We start from the raw sequence: 23,688 nt of genomic DNA on the forward strand, positions 1-23,688 counted from the left end.
TCTACCCATAAATCAGCATAATTACTGCAGCTAGCTTATCCTACAAATTGATCAACTCATCTGTGACTCTCTAGGTGTTAATGTGAACGTGAGAGTGTGCGTATTTGGCTGCGTGTCATCGCATTTGCTGAACCTGCTGACACTCAGCAGGGACCCGAGGGGCAGAGGATTGATCTGTAATGTAGCCTGTAAGTGACCTCGCCACCTGGTGACTCCCATTAGGATCCAAGCTCGCATTAAGACCTGATAACTCAGCGTTTTACGCACTGGCGGGTTAAACGCAGGTTAAATTCACCACACAGGGTCCAAATACACTGATGTGATCGTGCACTCTTTATTTTACAGTTTTCTGCAAAAACTCACTTTTTTTATATGCATCCGTAAGTTTAGAGTGTGACTGAATAGGAAACAACGAGAGTAGAAGAGCAGAGTTTACCGACCCTGCTTATCTGATTTCATTTTTTCCCTCCTATTTGTGCTTTTCAGCTCCGGGTTTTACGCCTATGTGTATCAAATTACTGTGCAAATACATAAACAAGGCCAAACTGTGTGGCAGGTGGATTAGATGGAGCATGGTTGGGCATCTTCTGCCGACCACCATGTGGCTGCAGCCATCTGCTGGTCCAGTCTCTATTCATCGGAGCCACTCATTAGCTTTCTGCTGGTTAGACTGACGGCCTCGATCTGCAAGCTGAACCCTCTCTGTGTCCCACTGTTGTTTTTATTCCCGTCCACAAACCCTCCATCTCTCTGTCTCCGCTCCAGCTCTCCTCCTTCAGATCACTGCTCAGACTCGCGGGCCTCCATTGTCTCATGAGGGTCACAAACACACACACACACAAACACACAAAGCTTAACTACAACAGGCATGGTATGGGACGGGGAAGTGAGAGGGAAATAGGTCAGTCTGCCTGCACCCCTCCCCTCTACAGCCCCCTCACTGTCCTGGCTGAACGGGAAAGTGGGACAGGCAAGGGGACAGTTACACACACATGCACATAAACACAAACACGCTCACACACTCACGCATACGATGCTCCAGATGGGGAACATGTGTGTTTGATGAAATGGAACCTGTTGGGGTTCAAAGGGCAGGACTGCGTTGTGTTATGTCATCGACTCAACCTTCAGACCAGTGTGTGATTGTGCTACTGATCAGAGACTGCACACTGTGACTCCTACACAGCAACGGAGTGAAAATACACAATTTGTATTCATTTTTTCTCTTTTAATTCAAAAGAAACAGGGCAGTTTAGTCACTTGTGTGTTCATACTTTGCATTCGGTTGGTGGGAAATTAGAGTGGAGAGATATAGGAAGGAACTATGGAGGGATTCAGCCTCGGGTCAGTGGTGGCACAAGTGCTGCATTGAAGGTGGGTGACTTTAAAGGGTCCCTACCTCTGCTAGAGCTCAATCAAGGCATAAACAAAGAAAGCAAATGGAGTGATGAACTCGACTTTGGAAAAAAGCATCTCAGACATTTATGGCCGTAGAGTTGCATTGCTGGAAAATAGATTTATTTTCTTCTGTGTTGCAGCCATGCGACGAGCCAATCAAAGCCAACTCTGAGACAAAAGATTGTTTCAAAGATTCAATTCACAGAGTGCACTGATGGCTGACTGCTTTGACTCGCGGTTTGCAGTGTCTTTCAGCAGACAATGTCCCACTTCATCAATACAACAGCAGATAACATTGTAGGCAGAGTACCTGCCATGGACGCAGTTAAAGGGGTTTGATCAGAGTAAAGATCAGCACAAATAAGCTGTTGTGAACATGACTGTCCAGTTTCTCTGCAGCCTCTCATCACCCTGAGGTCCACAGTGGATTTACTCACTCAATATCAACCTCCACATCTCCTCTGTACTCTTTCTGAAGCCAAACCCAGCAGGTTGTGATCGGCAATACATGCAATCACCCTCTCACTTGCATGTAGAGCTTTCAGTCACAAAATCAATTTTAATTTTCACATCTTCATTCCATCTATCCAGACTGTCCTTTGCTGGACAAGTTGGGGCAGAGCGAAGCAGAGGAGCAGGACATCAGCAGCAATGATGTTTCATACAGGACTGTTTGTATGAGCGCGCATATCTGCTGCATAGATTTGCATGTATTTTGTGCATCCATGTGAAAGTGCGATCACAACATTCTACGATCTGTTCTGCAGATGACACTGATTGGCTGTAAGGATGGTGAGGTCACCGTTTTGATCGGCGGGGGTCAAGGTTAGATGCGACCACGCTGCGAGTGTTCACTGTGCTCGTGTTTGCACGGAGCTGAGTTCACTGAGCAGCTCATCATGTTCAGCATCTGATCCTCACACTCACTGCTCATCAACTGACCTATATACCCCTAATTACACACAGCAGCCTTACGACGACGCACACCGAAACAGTCCACAGAAAGAAACTGTGAAGATACACACTGAGGATTGGAAACATCCAAACTCGATCATGTTTATGCTGAGGAAACATCCAAACTCGATCATGTTTATGCTGAGGAATCATAGGAGGTCGCTGTGAACTGAACACGACATCAGCAGCTCAAGAGTGAATTAGTCAAGCAGAGGGAAGGTTAAAGGAGATTATGAAAGCAATGCAACACAGAAAACAAAAAAAATATGACTTATATAGAAACTTTTTTCCACCTGGTTGATTGATGTATATGAAAATGAGCAATTTTTGTGCGTTTGTGTGGAAAAATAAGGCTTTAATAAAAGTGATTTTGTAAGTGCTAATAGTGAATTCCAAAACTGAAGTATTGTTGTTTACATATAAATCAAAGTTTTACAGTAATAAAAATGCAATTCAAGCATTGTTTTGTCATTCACACAAAACGTGTAGCTGCTTGATGCCACACGTTTCTGTTTAGATTGTAACTGAAGTCAAAGAAATAATACAAAGTACAGTAAAATGCTGCAATATTGTGCATGAAAAGTGAACTAAAAAATACACTTAAATGTCAAAAATGATAAACGACTGCAACCACAGTGCATGTATATGTGTAACACGGTGTCTGTGTGTTTTGCATACATATAATATAAAACGCCATCTGCCAGGACCTGAGGCCGTTCTTGCCCTACTACCCTCCTTGCTTCCCCTCCTTTGGTTTGTTTTTCTGTTTCTATCTCACTTCCCTCTCCCCTACATTGTTACTGTAAGGGTTTTAAATGCAGAAAACAATCATCTCAAACACAGAATCACCTGATAAAAAAGCACATAATGCATTAACAAAGAGCTAGACAACAGACATAAAGACTAAACTCGACATTTCTCCGTCTCAGTCTGCTGCACACACACAGACACACTCACATACAAATGAGGTTAATGAAGATGAATGTAGGGGCACAGTCCTATTGACATCCTGTGTCTCTAATTGTGGCCCTGTTCTTCAAGGACAAGGTGGCATGACAAGCAGGGAATGGACAGAAATAGATCTGATGAGGAGAATTTGTGGAACAGTCACTTGGAAAAGGAGCCTGTCTTTGGTTTTCTTCGTGTCAAGCACATTTAAAGGCAGGAGTTGACATTAGATGGAGGAATTTGGAGAACAGCAGCAAAAGCAGAGAAGGGAAAGAAGGAAATGTCCAAAAAAATAAGAGAGGAAGAAGATATGTGCAGGAGGGGAGGAGGAGGAGGAGGAGGAGGAGGAGGAGGACCAGATCAGTGATCCAGAACAGTGAGCAGACAGCAGACACGAGTTAAGAGTTCGGTCAAACACAGCGGTGCATCAACCGTCCTCACAGACAAATACACACACACACAGAAGATAAAGACATACCTAAACCCAACAAATCAATCAAACTGTCCACTGCTCCAAATCCGTTCATGTACTGTATGAAGTCCTACCTGGGACGATGGAAACGGTGTCTCTCTCCCAGGACACAACGCTGACATACTCCTGCACGGCGGCGGGGATGAGGCACTTGAACACAGCTACGTTGCCCCGCATTGAGCGCTGGTCCGCCACCCGCACGGTGTAGGGCTCCCTGAAAACTACACACAAGCAGCATACATGTGGTCTAAGTGGCATTTAATGGGATTTTACACCAAGGAGGAACACATTTTTGTTGTATATAAAAGGTGAAATTGAACATTTTCCATACAGAAGATGTGTTGACAGAGGGTGAACATTATCAGCACACTAGCAGCATTAGTCCTCTTCCAGGACAAAAGCAATAATCAATCCGTGTTTGCATCATCAAAAACAACACATTAACACTCCAGAGCGAAACACCCTTTCATCAATTACCACCGCGCTCCACATTTATTCATCGGACATTGCTGGACTGCTCTTGTGTATTGTTTGAACTCTTCTAATCCTGCCCCTGCTCTCACCATAAATGGCACAAGCCGCCATTAAGCAGGATAATCATGGAAATTATTTTCTAGCTTTGGCATGACATCACCATGAAACACGGACCCAATATTTTGTTTTGTTGTTCTGCACAGAAACTTCAGAGCGAGCAGCACAAACTGGAGGGTTATTGGCGCTTTGGTTTATGCAGGTTCATGCAATATTTTACACTCTGTTGAATGAGCAGGGGGCTCATTAGCGAAATCACATGAAAGCTAGGACGTATCTGAAGGTTGCTAAGAAACTGGTTTGGAATCCCTTCCCTGGTAACAGACACGATGACAGCATGCATACATCCCTGGGAGGACATGCACGGAAATTTACATCTTGTTTAAGTAGATGAGCACAAGAAAGCCGATCCGCTGAGCTGTTTTGAATAGAACGAAGCCGCCTCTGATGTGAATTTGACGTTGTTGTTGTTAGCCGAAGATCCGAACGTGACCCCGGTCAGTCATTCAATGGCACGCCGAGCACAAAGCCACGGCCGCATCCTGTCTGACCGTAACCTGTGCGCCAAATCTAGGAGGGCCTGACAGAGGACGCTGGCTGCAGGATGTTAGGTTCATCCTAATCCCTCCGCTCCTGAGGCCGGGCTTTTGGGTCATGTGGGAATGAAGGCAGGAACCGGCTGGCATGCAGCTCAGAGTCCTGGCTCAAATCCTCAACTTGGCACTAGTATTAGTATTAGAATGAATATGAGTATTAGTTCAGGTCGGTGTTGGGAGGCAGAATATGAAAACAGATGTTGATGGCAGGAGGGAAGGGGGAGGGACCCACTGGCCTGAATGAATGATGGGAAAGGGGGAGGGCGGGACAGAAGACGCAGTGTAAATATAATCCAGCTGTAGTTTGATCCAGCTGTGCTTTGCTCTGTCTCTTCATTGGGCAAATTTTGCTTCATCTTCTCCTTCATGAATCTCGTCTTGAGCTGGAAGAGCCCAAAACCCCAGATGTACCATTTTACTTTAGATGAGGTCTCGCGTATTAAAGCAGCCTCACTTGGTCTAATCAATGGAAAGCACCAATTAGGTTTGTTAATGAGAGATAATTAAAGAAGTGTGCTGTGGCTATATTTAGTCTGGCACAAGAGGACAGTTTGAAGAACGAGGGAGCAGGGAGGAGAAGGAGGACAGAAAAGAGAATATGGTGGCAACAGAGGCAGCTTCTGGTCAAAATTTCCAAAAATAGACCACCTACAATATCTGCTAGTGTTTACTGATGGATCCTTTATTCTAATCGAGATTAATACATATAGATTTTTTAGCTACAAATCTGTATTTATTGAGAGATGATATGAGATATTTTTATGTACAGAAACAATGCATACTTTTCGAGTAAAAATTCTAGCTGACATAAAAATGGTGATAAGTTTTCTAACAGTTATGACCGCATCCTCTACTAGCCAGCAAACAGCTTTTAACACCTTTACAAACCTCTGAAAGTCATTGTTTGAGAAGAATTCAAGTGGCTGTCAAGTTCCTGGTGGCCTTTGTTGTACTGACCTTTAACAAAGTGAAGGACTGTCATGGAGGATGAGGCAGTTTACCAAGAAAACCTACAGTCTCAATTTCCCTCCATATCTGATCTGGTCTAAAAATCACAGTGGATGCGATACGTAATTCAAAGCACTGCAAAAGCTGTGTTTTAGATTTCGTGCTTCCAGATGGTGCCGTGCCATAGACGAAGGGGTTATGTCAAGGTAAAGTGCACTGGTTCAACACCAGCTCAGTCAGCTAGGTGTGAGCAAAGGCCGAGGCCTAATGTAGAATGCGATGCAGATGTTCTCTCTGTAGACTCTGTTCTAGGTCAATCTGTGTTCAGGTTGAGGCGGGCTATTTTAGGGCAGGTGATTCTGTGAGTGGGTTGGGCTTTTTGCAGCTGCCAATCACATCTGTTCTACTTTATGCAACTGTCTCTTTTAGCTCCGAACGTAACCGTGTTGGAGCCCACGCTGACCTTTTGCTTCCTCTTTTTACTTGTAACTTCCCGTTGAACTCACCAGCTTTGATGCGGATGTTGGGGCTGCGGATCTTGCCGGCCTGGTTTTCGGCTGTGCAGAAGTAGTCGTTGTCATGGATGTAGCTGTTGTAGGCGGAGGGCGAGAAGGGGTACAGCTGCAGGGTGCCATTGGCGTGCACATGTCGGATGTGGGGCACGTCGTAGATGTCGTCGCCGGTGGCCAGGTACCAGCGCAGTATGGCACTGGGGGTGCCCCCTGCTGGACAGGGCAGGGACACCCCCACCGAGCTGGAGTAGGTTACCCTCTGCAGGGAGGCATTCACAAAGTACAGCCTGGTAGAGCCCACATCCTCACTGTGTACTGCAGGGACAAACAGACAGCATTTCATCACTTAACAGGCTGAGGTGGAAGTGAAAGGCCAACAGCGAGCACCTGTTATTTGCTGCACACACAACGTAAACACCTGAAAGTTTGAACAGACGCTAATCGGATTTCACTGCCATTGATTTAAAGCAATATGCATCACAGTAAGGGGGTAAAAGTTAGAAAGAGTGGGAATGTCCTTCAAATGTGTGGTGAAATAATCATAACAAATGTATGTCAAATGTCCAGCTGCAAACATCAGTCATGTGATGCAGAAAGCCAGGGATTTGGGCTAAAGCCTGTGATGGTTTAGGTGGATGGGAGGAGGGGGAGGAGCCTGTTACCTCCATACAGTTTATGCACACAAAGACAAACAGAGTGAGAGTGGGAGGGAACATGCTGATAGGTTATGTGATTGGAATTTGTATGCCAGACGCAGAGATTTAAGTCTATTTAATCTCCTTACATATTTAACACACACATGCACGCACACACTCACAAACACTCACAAACACAAACACACACAGGAATGTAATTCATTGGCACTCAGATTAAACACATACACCTCCAGCAGAGAAAGGAGAGTGAGGAGAGCAAAGAGAAAGGGGGGGGTTGTCTCAAATTTGGAGTCATTATGGGAAAGATTAGAAGAGAAATTGTTGGGGGGGCACCGCTGATGGACAGATGTAGATGTTAACCACCACGGATTCTAAATTATGTCATCTTATAGTCGCCATCCACCACATGTTCACCCTCTTACAGCTGAATGCAGCACAAAAAGATTTTAAAACATCACTGAAGACACTAAAAGATCATAAAAGAGCGAAGATTTTGATCCAAATAGGATCAAATTAGCACTCAGTGTAGTGTAGCGGCTGTTCCGGCAGAGCTAAGAGTTTTCTTTACACAAAATGGAGATTGTTTATCCACTATAACTCCCTGGCAGTAAATGTTGCTTGTGATGACAATATTCATTCATTAGAATTAATCAAAATAAATGTCATTTTTACGAGTACAATCTGCAGGTTTAGATTTATTGACATTATATTTACTGTATGTACTAAAAATGTAATTTATGTATTCATTTAGATACAATCAATGACCTTTTTGATGGCTCAAAACAAGGCATCAGGTGTCTAATAATAGATACCTTGGATTTAATGCTTCATTATTTAATATCTTTTTATCAATTTAGTACTCTTATTCAGTGCATATCAACATAACGTGTTCGCAGTCCATCATTCAGTGCAGTTACATAACAGCTCATGAAAATAACAAAAACGTTGAAGGTCTATGACTCAAATGGATCAAAAAATGTGTCCATTTCTTTTTTAGAATTCAGCAGAAATATCTGAAATGTGAGACAAAAACAATGAGCTAAGACTGAAATATAGACAACACATGTAAAGTTAATGTAGTGTATATTTAAGGATATAAACACTAGGACTGCAACTACTTTTTATTTTGATATTTTGAAACAACTGCTTAATCATTCTGATGTGAAAAAACACCCATCACAATTTTAAATTCAGGCTATAAATAGAAAATGCTTGGCATTTCTGCTTAGATTATGCAAGAATTTCTTGTTGTTTTTCTGTCAAGTGACTAATTGATCAATTGTTTCAGCCTGAAGAACACAAGCGACACCGACACTCCAATCAAAACCACGGTGACGCCTCTGTGGTCGAGATCATCTGTTGTCTGACAGATTTTTCTGATTGAGTTCTCGAGTTAAAACACTGCACTGAATCATTTGACAAGTAGCGAGGCAAGATAATGGAAGATAAGGATACCTTTTTACAACATTATCTCACATTGTGACACTTTGTCACAACAACAGCTGATTGCTCTCATCTCCAGAACCTGCAGTTTGCAAGTTTTGGTACTTAGATTGCTTGTTGTGGTACTGTTTTACATTGTTAATTCCATCTTTATGATGGCAATTATGCTGCACTAAGTAAATAACGGCATTACCATGGTATTATTTTGGACTAATCATGTGATCAAACTGTAACGTCGAGGAAAAACATCCCTGTTGTTGTTTTTGTTGATAACGCTCACAGCAAACCCAAAGCAGTTTGTGACAAGAAAAAAAAAAACATCTATGTGAGTTCTGAGTTTTGATATTGTTGCAGACAGTCACAAACTTCATCAGATTTGAGGCTGAAAGCAAAGAGATCGTCTGGACGATTGAGGCCAAATCAGGAGCGAAAACAAACATTGCTTCTGATCATTTGATACATTTCTTTAAGTGGCTCATCCAAACATTCACACTTTATCGTCATCAATGAAGCTATACTTCAAGCTCTTTGTGATGTTCACAGATAAACATTAACACCTAAAATCTGGCAGAACAAATCATCTCCATCAGCAGTGCTGGATCTGAGCTCAATGCAACAGATCGAAGAAAGACGCAGCGATCTTATCCATGCAGGGGGGTCAGTCAATAATTCCAGCTTCCTTTTTAAGAAGTGCTACTGCCTCTGGTCTGGAGATTGATAAAGCTGGGCAGCATGTTACAGATGGTATATGAAAATGTGTCTGGCAGTCCGGTGGTGGGCTGCAAAAATCAGGTCAGACTCCCTCCCCTCTGCAGATTACTGATAATGGCCCCTGAGCATAAAGCCCATATTAAAGATTGCAATATCTATAATCTCCCAATGGGGGGACAGCACTAAAGTAGAGGAGTGAGGGGGTCACCCTGAGAGCTTGGGGGGCTGGGCAGCAGGAAGACCTCTCATACAGTAGATTATATGGCCTGGGGGCCTGGGCACTGGGGGGGCAGGGGAGCGCTGGGACTGATGGAGCAGGAAGTGGAATAGAAAGGGGATCAGAGCAAACTCCCAGCACTCAAGAGTCTGTCACAAGCAGGCGAACATGCACACACATGTACCCAGCTGACACACACACACACACACATAAACACATTCACGCACACACTCGGAAAGCTGCTCTCAGCGCTCAGTCATACTGGGAGAAGACAAAGCGGGTTGCCATGGTGGCGCTGGCACTTGAAAGCTGTAACTGAATGAAAAAACAATGCAACAATTTAACCTAACAACAGTGACCCACTGAACAATCTAAATTTAGCACCTCTAAGTCACCACTCCCCAGTTTTTTGTCACGCCGACTCAAATATTAGCAAAAAAAAAAGCAGCTGAAGTGAGCAAACATGCATCAGTGGAATATATTCCAAAAGTGAGCTTCCTACACAGAAAGTGTACACAGACTGAGTGTACAGTTTAGTAAGGATCGTGTGTCAGTGTCTGACGCACCAAAACACTGCTGTTTGGTGTGTTTAGGTGTGTCGGGTGCAGCATCATTATCACTTCACACCAGGTGCACTCCAACGCTCAACTGGCGCAGCACTGGTTTGTGCTGGACTGGCACAGTTTCCACTCCATTTAAAACCAGCAGATGAAACGTTGCCACCTGTGCTAACCGCCATACAGTCGATGGTTTGTGTGGCAGGAAAACAAAATGTCAGCAAAGTACCAGCAGAGAGGTGCACAATAAAGACTGCAGGTAAACAGGCTGCATCCTTCTAATGCTCGTAAAGACTTTCCTCAAATAAAACTGCAGAATGGTCCACTTTGGCCAGTTGCTCCACACACAACTGATGACAATCTTAAATCTATCTTATACAGGAGCATCATCATCACCACAGTCAATGCTGACCCTCAGCTGGTTCAATGTCACACTGAAATGTTTTTTGAACAAAAGGGCATCCTATTGCACTGAAATTTTTGGGTATCCGTTTTTTTGGTAGCTCTGTTTGTTTTCTTTTTCTAATTGTTTGAACATTTTTGTCTCATAAAAGTCCTTCTAGGGCCAAGTGTTTCAAGTTAACATTCACTATGACACTTAAGTTAAATGGATGTTTTCAGTTTTGCTTTGTATCTGTCTGACAGATTGACTGATTTCAGGCCAACTATAAGATCCAGTGTTCAGTATTTTTGACATTATTGGTATATTGCTTTTATTTTTATTTAAAAATAAAAGCAATATATTTATATTATATATTTATTTTTTATTTAAAAATGTGCTATTCTGCTCTGACACATCCGTCTCTCTGTTTCCGTAGTCACTCAGGTTTTAAGAAAAATCCCGCCCACATAAACGTGTGTAAATCGTAAATAAACAAAGGCATTTCAGTGAAGTTTTGTGATGGAGTTTGAGATATTCTGAATTTTAAATTGTAGTGCATGTTGACTCAAAATATCTATTATTGATCCATTTAATTACTAAGAGTAGTAGTCTTGAAAAAAACATCTCCATCAACCTCTAATCAAATAAATTATAAATAACCTTAAAAATAAATACATAAATAACGTAGCATGCAGTTCAGTATAAGCTCAAGTTTTGTTAAAACAATACAAGATTAATTAGAGGTTTGTCAATAATGTGTAATATTAATTAATGGGCCCATTAACCGTCACTGAAGTTCTTTTTTGGCATATTAACCTGGCAGGTAATGTTTTACAAACTCCTGCTTCATCATTGAGATAAAGGGCAGGATGTTTTTTATTATTACAATCGGTGAAATGCCACAAAAAGAGTGTTGAGTAGTTAATATCCTGTCACAACAGCAGACTAACAGGCCACCAGAGTGAACTTACATCAGGTAAAGGTTGGTATTTTTACTCCTGTCTGAATCCAACTCATAATAGACTGTTTGTCAGAGATAAAATAACACAGTTAGCACAATTAAATAAATGCCAGCTCATTGTTGGTGCTCTCAATTTACAAGAAAGTTCCATCAGGTCACATTATTCTTGGGCGGTGAATCGCAAATATTATTATTTATTAAGCTCTTCTAGGGCAGAATGATTTGAGGAAAATATCTCAGTGCATTTTTTTCTGACACATTGTGATTTGTGTTGTGATTTAAGTAATTTTCGGTTCACTATGTAATAGATTTACATGTGATGAGACACAAACAAGAGTGTGACTGTCACACATGAAGGAAAACGTGAATTTATAAAACCATAGATTTGACAGTTTAAACCCTGACTGATGAGCAGCATGATACGTATCTTTAACTGCAGCCAAAGCAATTCATTAATTGCATTGCTTCAAACTGCGAGTTTGATTTGAAATCAATGAATTCTTCAGCAGTAGTTTCTTGTAGTTTATCACGGGTCATGCTAACAGTTTAAAACTCAGTACATCCACTCAATAAACATGTTGTTGACAATATAAAACAAAGGAAAACTGCAGATCATGGTATTAGAGAAACTGGATACTGAGAATTAGATTATTCTTTTTGAAAAATTACCTCCCAAATAGCCAACGATTATTTTATTCTATTTTTTTTGGCATTTTTGTCTCTTTTTGGGAAAGAGAGCAGGGGAATGATATAGGAAAGCTACAAGCTGGCCAGGATGTCTCTGCACCACAACAACGTAGCTATCAAGAACGCCACAGACATTTTTTGCTGTGTGATCAACTGATCATTTAGGCAATGAGTTACTCTTATTCACCAAAGAAAATCCAAAGACAACTTCAAGCAGGCTTTAACAGCTTCACACTACTGTTGACTGCACACTTGGTGCCCCTGTTTATTTCAGTGACACCCCCTTCCTCAGTGATTTCCATGAGGATCAAACTCCAGCAGCATGTGGACAGTCAGCAGCCTGATAGTCTTGACCAAAGCTGTGGGGTTTTCAGTGTTGTTGTTGCTACTGCAGTTCACCTGCACCCAGGAGGCTTCATCAGCCTCGTTCAGACACAGCACCAGAGAGAAAAGCAGCCCTCGCTGGAAGGTGCTGGAGGATGCTGATGGCACCGCTGGAGCTACAGCTTAGGCTGTCAGAGACGCAGCCACTATTTTATACATCCTGCCAGAGAGCCACGCATGAATATGTATGTCAGAGAGGCAGAAGTCATAACCTATGCAAGGTTTCATCATGCATAATGCAGCTGATCTACACCTCTCCAGGATGTGAGTGTGCACAGAAGTGTATACACACACACACTCACACACACACACTTGAGGTTCACAACTGTATTGTGATGAGGAGGTAAACAAACTCCAGAACCCCCAATGTTTCACATTCACACATTCTCACATCCAGATGTCCCTGTGCCCAACCTCAGACATGGAACATCCACCTGCTGCCCTCCTCCTCTCTCACCATCTTTTCACTTCCGTCTAATGACAAAACAATTCTTGCAGCTTTGCGTTGATGTTTGCTTGATAGCAAAAGGTCAAGCGTAGGATTGAGAGATGAGACGTGCGCATCAGCTACGCCATCTGTCAGACACCTCTCTTTCACTTCCTGCTATTTTGGAAACAACTTCATTTCCAGCCAGTTCTCCTGCTTCTCAAACGTTCTCTCCCTTCCTGGGCCTGCCATCTCTCCATCACTCATCCTTCAGGTGTTTTGGGGACTGAAAAGTTGCGAGTTGTCTTTTTTTTTTTTTTTTTTGATAAGAGGGCACAAGGATTGCAACTGTGCGTGGAAACATAAAGCAGCCGAGGAGGCGCCGGGAAGGGAGACGCACAGTAAGACGGGGTGTGAATTGAATATTGGTGAGATATAGGAAGGAGGAGGAAGAGGAGGAGGAGAGGGGGCATAAAGATAGGCTAGGTGTAAGCTTATGAATAATCCTCAGGGGTCTGGCATAAGTAGGTGGTCGGTGGGTGGAGAAGTATGGGCGGCGGGGGGGCGAGGTTGCGGAGGTTACATCTAATCAACGGAGGGGTATCGCTGTTCCCCACCCACTGTCGTTCTGTACACCCTGTCCCCAACAATCTGCTCCCCAACCCCACCCACCCACCACCCACCACCACCAACCCCCCCTGGACTGTGCTGTGTCAGTAAAAAAAAAAAAAAGTGTGCTACTTCAGCAGTCCCCTGGGACCTGCTCCCCCTCACATCAAAGCAGCCAGTTTCTCTCATAATGTGAATATCAAATCTGTGGATCACAAGTCCCAGCACAGTCTGCATAAACTGCCCCTCCCCCAGCCTTTAATTCTGCCTAGTGATGAGGGAGAGAGAGGGAGGGGAGTTACTGCGAGAGGAAGCGATGGAGGGAGGGAGAGATGGAGATAGAGAGAGAGAGAGAGAGATCCAACAAAAACAACTACTTGCTTCAGAGATTTGACATTTGCTGAAACACTCCCTCCTCCTGAAAATGTGCAGCTCCGGCATCCAATAAAAATTTGGAGGAGGTCTGGCTCAATTTAGCATCAGTGTGTTGTTGCACAGACTTCTTGCTGGTGAAAAAAAAAATGTTAATTTCTTACAGCTGATGACTCTCGTTGGCATCTTCGTTTTTTCTTTTTTTTCCCCGTTTTGTTTTTTCAGTTCTTATTCATAAGCTCATTTGGATTTATAATAGATTTAAGGGGCGAATGGGAGAGCAGGGAAGCCAGTGACAGAGCTGTGACGTCCTATTGGTGAGCTGAAAGTGCAATGAGCCCCTTTCTGCCGCTCACAGTCTCCTCACCGAACACTTTACCCACCATTTGGCCACAAATTTGACTGCAGATATTTTTTTCTTTGCTAATTTGTGAAGGACATTCGTGCCACCATAATTCACGGCTGCTTTTTGGGAGTTAAAACTGTAAGAATCTGTCTAACTAATCATCACCATGACATTTTCCATTTTAAAAAAGGTCTGTGGATAACATTTTAGATTTTTGCTGGAAATCAGTTCCTGAATTTTCAATTAAAAGAACCAGAATCATGCATCCAGGCTGCTGCAGAGAACAAATTCATGTCAAAGTCACACTGAAAGCTCAGTTTTTCTCCTTCAGCCCTCTTTAAAATGGGTGTTTTCTCAAATGCAAAAATTAAATAACACCAGGTTTGAGCTGTTTAAAATAATGGAAGGCCTGTGCCCTGCCTGAGTAATGATTGGCACCCCTGTGGACCACACAGCTCTGTCATTGAGTGGTGCATATAGCTCAGATTGCAGCTTTAATTGTGCAGCCTTGCAAAGGAAGCACAGGGAATTGGACTGGGGAGGAAGAAGGAGGGGAGGCGGGGGAGATTTTGCATATTTCTATTTGTAGGGGTGGGGGGTGAACAGTGGGGGAAACAGGGAGAAGGATCACCTTGGTTTGGAGCTGCACCTCTAATTAAAATACAAGTTTTACCATTTGAGCTACATACACAGAATTTTTAAAAATGTGGTGTAATTAATTAGATTTTAAATTTCAAGCTGATAAATGGCCTACAGGAGGCCTCTGTATATTAAACTTGATTGTGATTATTATAGCAAATACAGTCTGTGAATCTGATTTGGGATGAAATGGCAGCTTGAAGAAAACAAATGATTTTACTATCTAATCAGCAACTGAAAACAACAAGAAAATCCTACTTTAATTGGATTTAATGCCAAATCACTAAAAAATATAGATGCACTGTGCTCTATTTTATAATCTGATATAATTTAGAAACATTTTTAAACATTATTCTAGTAGAAATTTTGTTTACTGTGTTTTTTGAATAAATTTTCTTGCAAAAAAATACAAACAATAAATGAACTTCCAGCTTTAAAGAACATCCAAAAGCGTTTAACAACAAGACCGCGCGCCCCCGTCACTTGCCCTTCTCCGCGCGCCCGTCAACACAAACACAGAAACACGAGCCCACGCACGCGCGCGGCCACGTCCATGCGGGGTCCAGGTGCGCTATTAGTGCGGAACATGACCGGGCAAGTCTGTAATGTGTGCAAATGCCCCTGGAGTTCCTCATTTGGTGAAATAAATTTGCGCATATTAATAATATGAAGCCACAAAAAAAAAAAAAAAAAAAACCCATCGAGGCTCAGAGATCTTTCAAGTTGAATTAATGCAATAAATCAACAGCAAACAAATGTAGCGGATTTAAAACACAAGCAGCTCATATTTAACTACCTGCTAATTGATAGAAATGAAACCCGATGCGAGGAAAAAACCAGAAACTAAAGAAATAAACGGGTTTTATGGCCTGTTTTAGGTCTGTAAAACGCCATATTCCAATTCACCACATCCCAGACTTTTTTTTTTCTTTTTCTTTTTTCTTAATAAATAAATCTGCACCTTCCTGGGGCCTGTGCTAATCAGGACAAACAATATGTACACATGTCTGAGCAGAACATCCAGGCTGCACGTACAAAGGCCTAGAAAATGCTCTGGTGCGGAGACAGTGTTGAATTTCTGTTATTTTCGACGCAGATTTGTTCAGGATTATTATAATGCACTGTAATAGCACAAGATCAACTTTGCAATAGGGTCAGGGATTTGCTGCATATACTGAACAAGAAAGGAGGGGAAAAACGAATCCATTTATACAAATGAACCGCCTTGTTTTGTTGTTTTTGTTTTTTTTTTTACATTTACGAGCAAAATTAGACAAAAGGAAATTTTCAAAAGAGCAAATGAATTAAATAAGGAGGACAAATCTGAATACACTAATTGTGGCCTTTATGTGGGTGTAGACCTATTAAACTAATAAGGCCGTTGCGGAGGGGAGAAAGGGGGCCTTTTATTGGTCATCCAAATTAAAATGGCAACAATTAGTCAGAAGGAGAAAAAAATAAAAAGCCTTAAAATCTCATCCACAAATAGGAGCAGCTCTGTGGAAGCGAGCGCCTGTGCCAAATCCAGACCATCAAAACAGCTGCAATTAGCACAAGGCTACACAATGAAAGCATCCAGATATGAAAAATCACAAGCATCCACCTGAAAACTTTGCAAGAGTGCAGCATTTGGAGGGCATTCGCTCCAAAATTGCCAGTCAATTTATGTAATTGCAGGCCGATGCATGTTTTCATTCCTGTCTCACCCTCCCTCTGTATTTGCACCTCATTCTCCCTATTCAGCCATTTTACATATTCATAACTGGAGTTGGTAATGCGAAAACAATCCGTGCTATCAGGGCTCAGGCTCCGCTGCTCAAAACCGCCAAACACCCGTGCACAATCCACGAAAAAGCACTTTTACGCATCCACTTTCCAAATATTTCCACTTGCTCATCCGCATGCAGGCTTGCACATTTTGATTAGAAGCATCATTTTCAACCAATTTCCCATCACAACACATTCGATGACACACCAGAAGCGCAAAGCACATCATGCAAAGCTTCCAATTAATCCCGCTGTCACTTTTCATTCAACTCCTAAAACACAAAGTGTGCAAGGTGTGAAATATTCCAGGCATTTCTTTTCTTTCTCTCTTTTTTCCCCCTCTTTTCCTCTTACCTTCTTGGAGAGAGTACAGCAGGAGTAAAGTTACAAGCCACATGCCATAAATAGCAGGTATATTTTTCAGGAATATTTGGCAATCCTGGCAAGTGTGAGGCGCGTTTTTTTGGCCAGGCGGGTCTCCGTGCTGGACTGGCGACTGTGCTCCCCGGAGGTCTCTCCAGCCCTGCTGCCCCGCTAAGCATGGAGGGGAAATGAGAGGCGCCTCGGCCCCGCCCATGTCCCCTCCTCTCCTCCCGACACTACCGCGCATACAAATCCATCCCACCCTACACTAATCAAACACCGCGGAACGATAAATCAGCAGCAAAGCAGAGGGTTTGATTTGAGCCGAACAGCGCATTTCTTTTAAATTTTTTTGGTCCAGTTGGTTCCAAAATTGGTGCCTATTGCGGGCGGTGGAGCTGCGCAGACAGATCTGTTGGCACCTTGGAGAGCGCACCCACCTGTGCGCCCCTGATGACCGCGTTTCTTTGCGCAATGTGGATCTACAAGAGCCGCTCAGACTGTTCAGAAAAAGAAAACGTTTTCATTTGTTTTTCCTCTTGTTTTGGGCTTTAATCACAAGGCCGTGGAGCCACGGGACAGAGTAGGCTACAACTGTTTCTCTTTGTCTTTTCGGAGCCGCGAAACGTGCGTAGACATTTGCGCACAGAAATGCACTGCAGATAGAGAGGAGTAGCGGGGTGTGGGACATGGCACTTCCACGCAGCAGGTAAAGCACAGCAGGTGAATCAAACCGGTAATAAAAGGTTTCAAAGGGTTGTGAGCAACTTTGTGCATCGCCGGTTTGCCCCTCTTTCCACCCCGTTCTGATGCGAAAAGCTCCACCACATGAGCGTAAAACGGATGGAGGAAGGCAAGTTGCAGGACACTCCCAGTTCATAGAATATTTAAAGTCACTGAGGAGGCTTGTGGTGAATCTGAAAAGTGATCCTCTTGCTGCTACAGGCGCTTCAGACCCAACTGCTCGGCATAAACCCAGAAGGAAGAGAGAAAAAAGAAACGGTGATAAAGTGATTCAATTGCGCAGAAATTTAGGTTAAGTTGACTGATAAAGTAGACTGTCAATGAAATTTTTTTTTAAAAAAAGTTCCTATCATTAAATATCGCATTAAGTGATTTTTATTTTATTGCACAGAAATTAAGTATTTCATTCATAACACATCAGACACATCACACAGCAGGCCCTGAGAGGTTGGCATGAACTGAAGGTTTTCATTTTTTCCACTAAATGAAATGATAATAAACAAGAGCTAGAGTTTCATATTTTCCATCCATTTAATTTATTATCTATACCTGTAGCTATGAAATTAGGTAAAATTTATTTTATAATCAGCGGCTCAGAAGTGTAAAAATCCTTATAACATGCAGAAAAGACAATTTTGTGTCCATTTAAGATCATAAATCTGAGATATCGATAGCTGTCATTAAGATAAAAGTGTCAAACTTCTATATATGTTTATGACTTTGTGACTCTCTCACTCAGTAAAACTTTGCCAGTCTTTGAAATTTACCCCAGGTAAAGGTCAGCAGCACCTCCTCTCCGGCCTCCAGTGGATCTGCAGCTGCTGCGATCTTGTCTGACCTGAGATCTAAGGTCTTTGCTGCACAGTCAAGTCACTGCTGACATCTGCTGGTCGATCCTGAACCAGACATGCAACGTGGGCCCATTTCTGCACATCACTCCCAAGTGAATTAGTGTTATATGACCTTGTAGACGTAGATGTAGATGCTTGAGGATTTTATTAACCAAGTGGTAGTTTGCAGCAGTCATTTTTCAAAGCAATGTTAGTAGATTACATAGGAAAATTGAGGAAAGCTTAGCCAACAGCACTTTTCTGAAGCAATAGCATTGACAATGACGCCAAAAAAGAAAAATTATCGAAATCCTCAAATGTTAATTGGAATATATTCTTTTCTTTTTTTAAAATGTAAATCCCTTAAATATGTAATATATGATGCTTTGTCTCACAGAAATATAAGAGCGACCTCTAGTGAGCAGAGCTGGCACAACAGATTAAAACCGGCAGTGACTGAAACTCACACCAGACACTTTTATACACAATTGTGTATAATTAGTTGTGTAGATGTGGCAAAAAAAAAATAATTAAGATTTAATTATTGTGTATTCTTTTTTGTAAAACATTTGCTTTGGCAAACAACACATTTGAACTGGATAATTCATGTTTTGCCAAAGAGCTTTCATGAAAGTTCCAACCAATCACATGATCATAGGCTTCTCATGTCAGCCCTTTATTTATCCAAGAGATGGAGTGCCATGTTGATCAATGAAAATAAAGAAAAATAATTACCTAAAATAGTAGTGTGGCTTATTTGATTGCAGAGTAATTCACTGACAAGCACATGGTGTTGTTCCACCCATGTGTGCTCATCCAAAGTAGTTAAAAAAAAATCCACTGGACTTTAAGAAGTTCCTTGAAGACGTTTCACCTCTCATCCAAGAGGCTTCTTCAGTTCTCTTGGATGAGAGGTGAAACATCTTCAAGGAACTTTCTTAAAGTCCAGTCGATTTTTTTAAACTACTTTGAATAACCATGACCTGGATGAATGAGAACCTACACAGACACCCATGTGTGCTGTTGTGGGGTCAAAGAAGTACCTCAGCTATTTGCTTTTGCTTTGCTGCTCCACCTACAGATGTTCTGATTATGTTCCTCCACAAGAAACCTCCGGACTTCAGAGGGCAAAGAGAAAGACTTTATCCACCACAGCATGGACAGCAAAGTTAAGCTATGCAAAGTTCTGACAAACTTTTAGAGCTAGATCACGTGATAAATCACAACAATCCTCCATCCGGCCGCTGCGCGCCAAAGCGTGATGCCAGCTGCTACCTCTAGCTCACCCATTTAGTTGTTTTTTGTTTTTTAAAGAGAGAAAAACTTTGAGTCTGAATATATTCTTTAAAGAATGAACTGCTGTGTCTAGTGTTTGTATTGTGAGACGCGATTGTTTACACTGGAGTCCTTTTCAGGATGAAGTAATTCAGTGATTATGTAACCATCAAGTAATATCATGGAAATTGAAGAAGAAATCAAGGAACTGACACAAAGAGAGCAGGGGGGGGGGGGGGGGGGGAATCACTCCACATAGTATAAAGGCCTCATTCTACAACAAAAGATTGTTTTAACATATACGTATGAAGGAAATTAAATGAACTTGTGAGAAACTACAACTGGCTCCTAAAGCAAGTCAATTCTCATCGACCTCCGTGTTCCGATGTCCAGCTTTACAGCAGAAACAAACATGTTTACAGCCTGGAACTAAAAACAGTTCTGGTCTCTTTAGCCGATCTGTCCGGTCATAAATGTCTACATTTTCTGAGCATGTGCCAGAAAAGTCCTCATTTTTTCAATCTTAATTCTTTTAGGCCTTATTGTTCAGGATGTTCTCATGTTCTTAATGTCCACCCTTAATAAAATAAAGTCCAAATCACATTTAACAAATGTCTCCCTTGTCAAAAAAAAAAAGGTTTTTTTAAATATGCTTAAAAATGTCCACATGTCCTATAAGTATGGTCACTACCCATGTTTTAAAAAAAAAAAAAAAAAAAAAAAAAACACACACCCTCAGTTTCAAAAATGGTTTATTCATCCCCAGTTAGTTTAAACATTAACAAACCTGCAATGTGAACTTCAACAGAAATCAGTATTTCCATCAGACAGTCATGCTATGATTATCCAAGCACTATATTTTTCCATTTGTTAGCAAAGACAAGTCAGAAGTTTGCATAGGAAGCCAAAAAAAAAAAAAACAACAACAAAACAAATCAGTTTCATTGACAAAAAAAAAAAAAAAAAAAAAAAATCACATTTACAAACAGAGCAACATTTAAAACAGCACAGGTAAAGAACCTATAATATTACATAGCCAATTCAACTAGAAAACAGTCAACTAAAAACATAAGACTATGTGCTGTAATTCAGTTCAGTGTGATGAGATATGAGTAGGACAACATTATTCAACATGTCTGAGGTTACCCAGGTGGAGCTGCTGTTCTCATCACCAGAAAATAAACCTAAACTTCAGCAGGACCAAGCTTTAAGTTGTCACTGTCAGGTTTTGTCCCTCCTACAACCCAATCAACTCCCCAGGCAATAGAAATAAAATGACAAAAGATAGAAGATAAGTTGACCAGATGATCACCACTCAGAGACAGAGTGGTTGGATACTGAGCCTCATCTACTGTACAGCCATGGCCATAAGTTTGGACACAAGTACCATGACGCTTGTGAATCTTAGAAAATACCATAAAATTGTCACTTACAATATAAATACCAGTCATAGCCAGCAACCAAAATGAAATATTTCATTTTGAGATTCAATTCAGACTGGATTTTGTTGCAGGACATATTTGGATCTTTCAGCTTGTTTGATTTGTTAAATTGATTTGACTCAGGGCTGCACAGTGGATCAGTGGTTAGCACCGTCATCTTGAAGCTAGGATGAATGAATCATGGCCTGATCAGGTAAATTACTGAAAGATTAGAATGACATGGTGGCCAGGGAGAGGGGTGTGGCAACCGAAGAAGGTTGTGGTCATGCTAGACAGACAGGAGCAGGACCAACAAGTCAGTGTTGGGACAGGAGATGGACCAATATTACTTGAGGGTATTTGTACAACACGATAGTAGCAACTAAACGTGACGGTCTTCACAGTTCTGTTTGGCAAACCGGCCAGGAAGGAGAGAGAGAATGATCAAGATAAAATCCAACACCAGAACCAACATTTAAAGACAGATACCACTTTGTGTCAATCGAAATAAAATGTCTTCTCCAGCATCGCTTCAAACTACGGAGCGGCGGCCATGCTGGACGACGCATGACATGAATGAAATGGACAGAAGGACTGAAGAAGCGGCACGGCGGCCATGTTGGAATGACAGAACAGGTCGGCACAGCGGCCGAGGACAGACAACCCAGCAAAATAAGGAAGTAAACCCGGGACTTACTGGAGATCGATCATCTACGACGCAAGTGTTGGGACGAATGACTAAACTACGGGGAGACGAACGGCCTGGAAGGGAAAAGTTAGAACAGCACACTGATCACGTCCTAACTTTGAGAGATGGAATGAGGAAATGGAAAATAAAGGAGAGGCCACAGTGGCCAATAATAAACAAAGTCGCTCACAGTTTGTAGATTCTACCTGAAAAACAGAAAAAGAACCACTGGTGAGTCAGTGCAGACAGGCGAGAGGTTTAGACTTTTTGAATCCGTTTAAAAATCCTGATATAAGCATGCATATGGATGAGAGCTGCAGCAACAACCTGGAAAAACCCTAAAATGCTGCCCAGCTGTTGGTGCAAAAACACTGGATAAATTCAGTCCATATCTGGACAGATTTAACAGCACTCTCCACCATGTCCCTACAGCTGGCTTTTGTCTGTCCTCGTCTACAGTTCAACTCAAATTGCATCCAAAGAAAAACAACCACACATGTAGTTTGTACCAGTTAAAACATGTTCTCTGCACTTGGATCCAAGCTGTAACAACTAAATATTGATGTTTAATTGTCATCAACTGGTTGTAACTTGTTTGCTCTGCAACATCTTAACTTGTGCGCATAAAATGACCTCCTTTTGACAGGGGTTTAAGCTTGGCGTTTTCATCGACATCCTTCAAACATTCTGAGCCTCACCAACACTCATTCCACAGCCAGCACTTTAAAGAGACTTTTTAATGCAGAAGATGACTTGTCCTCTGCTGGTGCCTTTTTCTGCTTCTGCACCCGTTGAAGCAGAAAAGAAGCAGTACAGGTCAATCCACTTTTGCTTCTATAGCACCTCCTAAAACTAAGTCATGATGCAGGCATTAGATCAACTGTAGTGCTATTTATTTCTAACAACCATAATTTAAATAAATGACAAAGAAGGTGGTTCAATATTGGAATATTTTCTCAGGTTAGAGTCATGTTAACAGCATTGATCTACTTTCAAAAGGACCAAAACACAGATTTCCTCAGTATGAGACATGTTCCAGTCCCTTATTTTACAGAGGAGACTTTAATTAGCAGGTTTAAACAAGAAGCTGAATTTAGATGTGCATTCTTGAATTTAATTTGAATCTCTTAATGTCAAGTTGAATTATGTTCCTCTGAAAATGCACATAATGGCTCTGCTGGCCTGGATGTCTGTCACATTTAGTTAACCTTTTAAGCCTGGTCGGCCCACAGGCGGGCCGAAGAAATTTTTTCTGAAAATATGGCCAGGGCTTAAGAGGTCAAAAGAAATGCATTGGAATTTTGAGAACTGAATATGGAACTAAACTATTTCAGCAAGTCTCAAATCCACTTTAGAGCAATTGAGTCGTCTCTCCTGCTGCTTTTTGAGTTCTTGAAGTTAAGAAATTCAAACAATTCAAGTTCAGCGTCTCCAGGCACTAAACTAGAAATTTTAAAATCATTTCAGAACATTTTAGAAATCCGCCTGTAAATGAGAACTGGACAAAGCCCTCCGTGAAACATTCAGATTAAGGACAAGAACCTGCAGACAAACAAAACGTGTAGTAAAATAAACTAGTTGGCCAGAGCAACAAACGATAAACCAAAGAAAACTAGGCCTCACTGCAACAGGTTTCACGCTGGCTAAGTTTGTTTGTTAGCAGAGCTGCTGTCAGACTCTCTGGTTAGCTCAGCTGTTTCAGATCGACTACAGCTGTGATGTTGCCAGATTCTCTCCAAACTGACTCCATTTCAAATCAGACTTCAATAAGTTCAGTCAATAAAAACATCAGAAAAGTTTGCAGAAACTCGAAGCGCAGCAAAATCAAACCGTTTACACCTGGAAGTGAA

The 23,688-nt window shown here is 41.9% G+C and overlaps 1 protein-coding gene across 3 annotated transcripts in view; it reads right to left on the bottom strand.

Annotated features, from left to right (window-relative positions):
• LOC110962532 (cell adhesion molecule DSCAML1-like) overlaps positions 1-17,270 on the bottom strand; it is a 60,735-nt gene extending 43,465 nt beyond the window's left edge. For 2 of the 3 annotated variants that reach the window (XM_022210528.2, XM_022210527.2), the window contains exons 1-3: positions 16,872-17,109; positions 6,354-6,674; positions 3,847-3,993 (exon numbers count right to left, since the gene is read on the bottom strand). In XM_022210528.2, coding sequence (XP_022066220.2) covers positions 3,847-3,993; positions 6,354-6,674; positions 16,872-17,094 — 691 coding nt within the window. In that variant the 5' untranslated portion in view covers positions 17,095-17,109. Of the gene's footprint in view, positions 1-3,846; positions 3,994-6,353; positions 6,675-16,871 lie in introns of all 3 variants that reach the window. The other variant, XM_051938084.1, reaches the window with a different exon arrangement.
• Positions 17,271-23,688: the final 6,418 nt, after the last annotated feature.

Source organism: Acanthochromis polyacanthus, chromosome 17 (genome assembly GCF_021347895.1).
Source record: "Acanthochromis polyacanthus isolate Apoly-LR-REF ecotype Palm Island chromosome 17, KAUST_Apoly_ChrSc, whole genome shotgun sequence".
Classification (NCBI taxonomy): domain Eukaryota; kingdom Metazoa; phylum Chordata; class Actinopteri; family Pomacentridae; genus Acanthochromis; species Acanthochromis polyacanthus.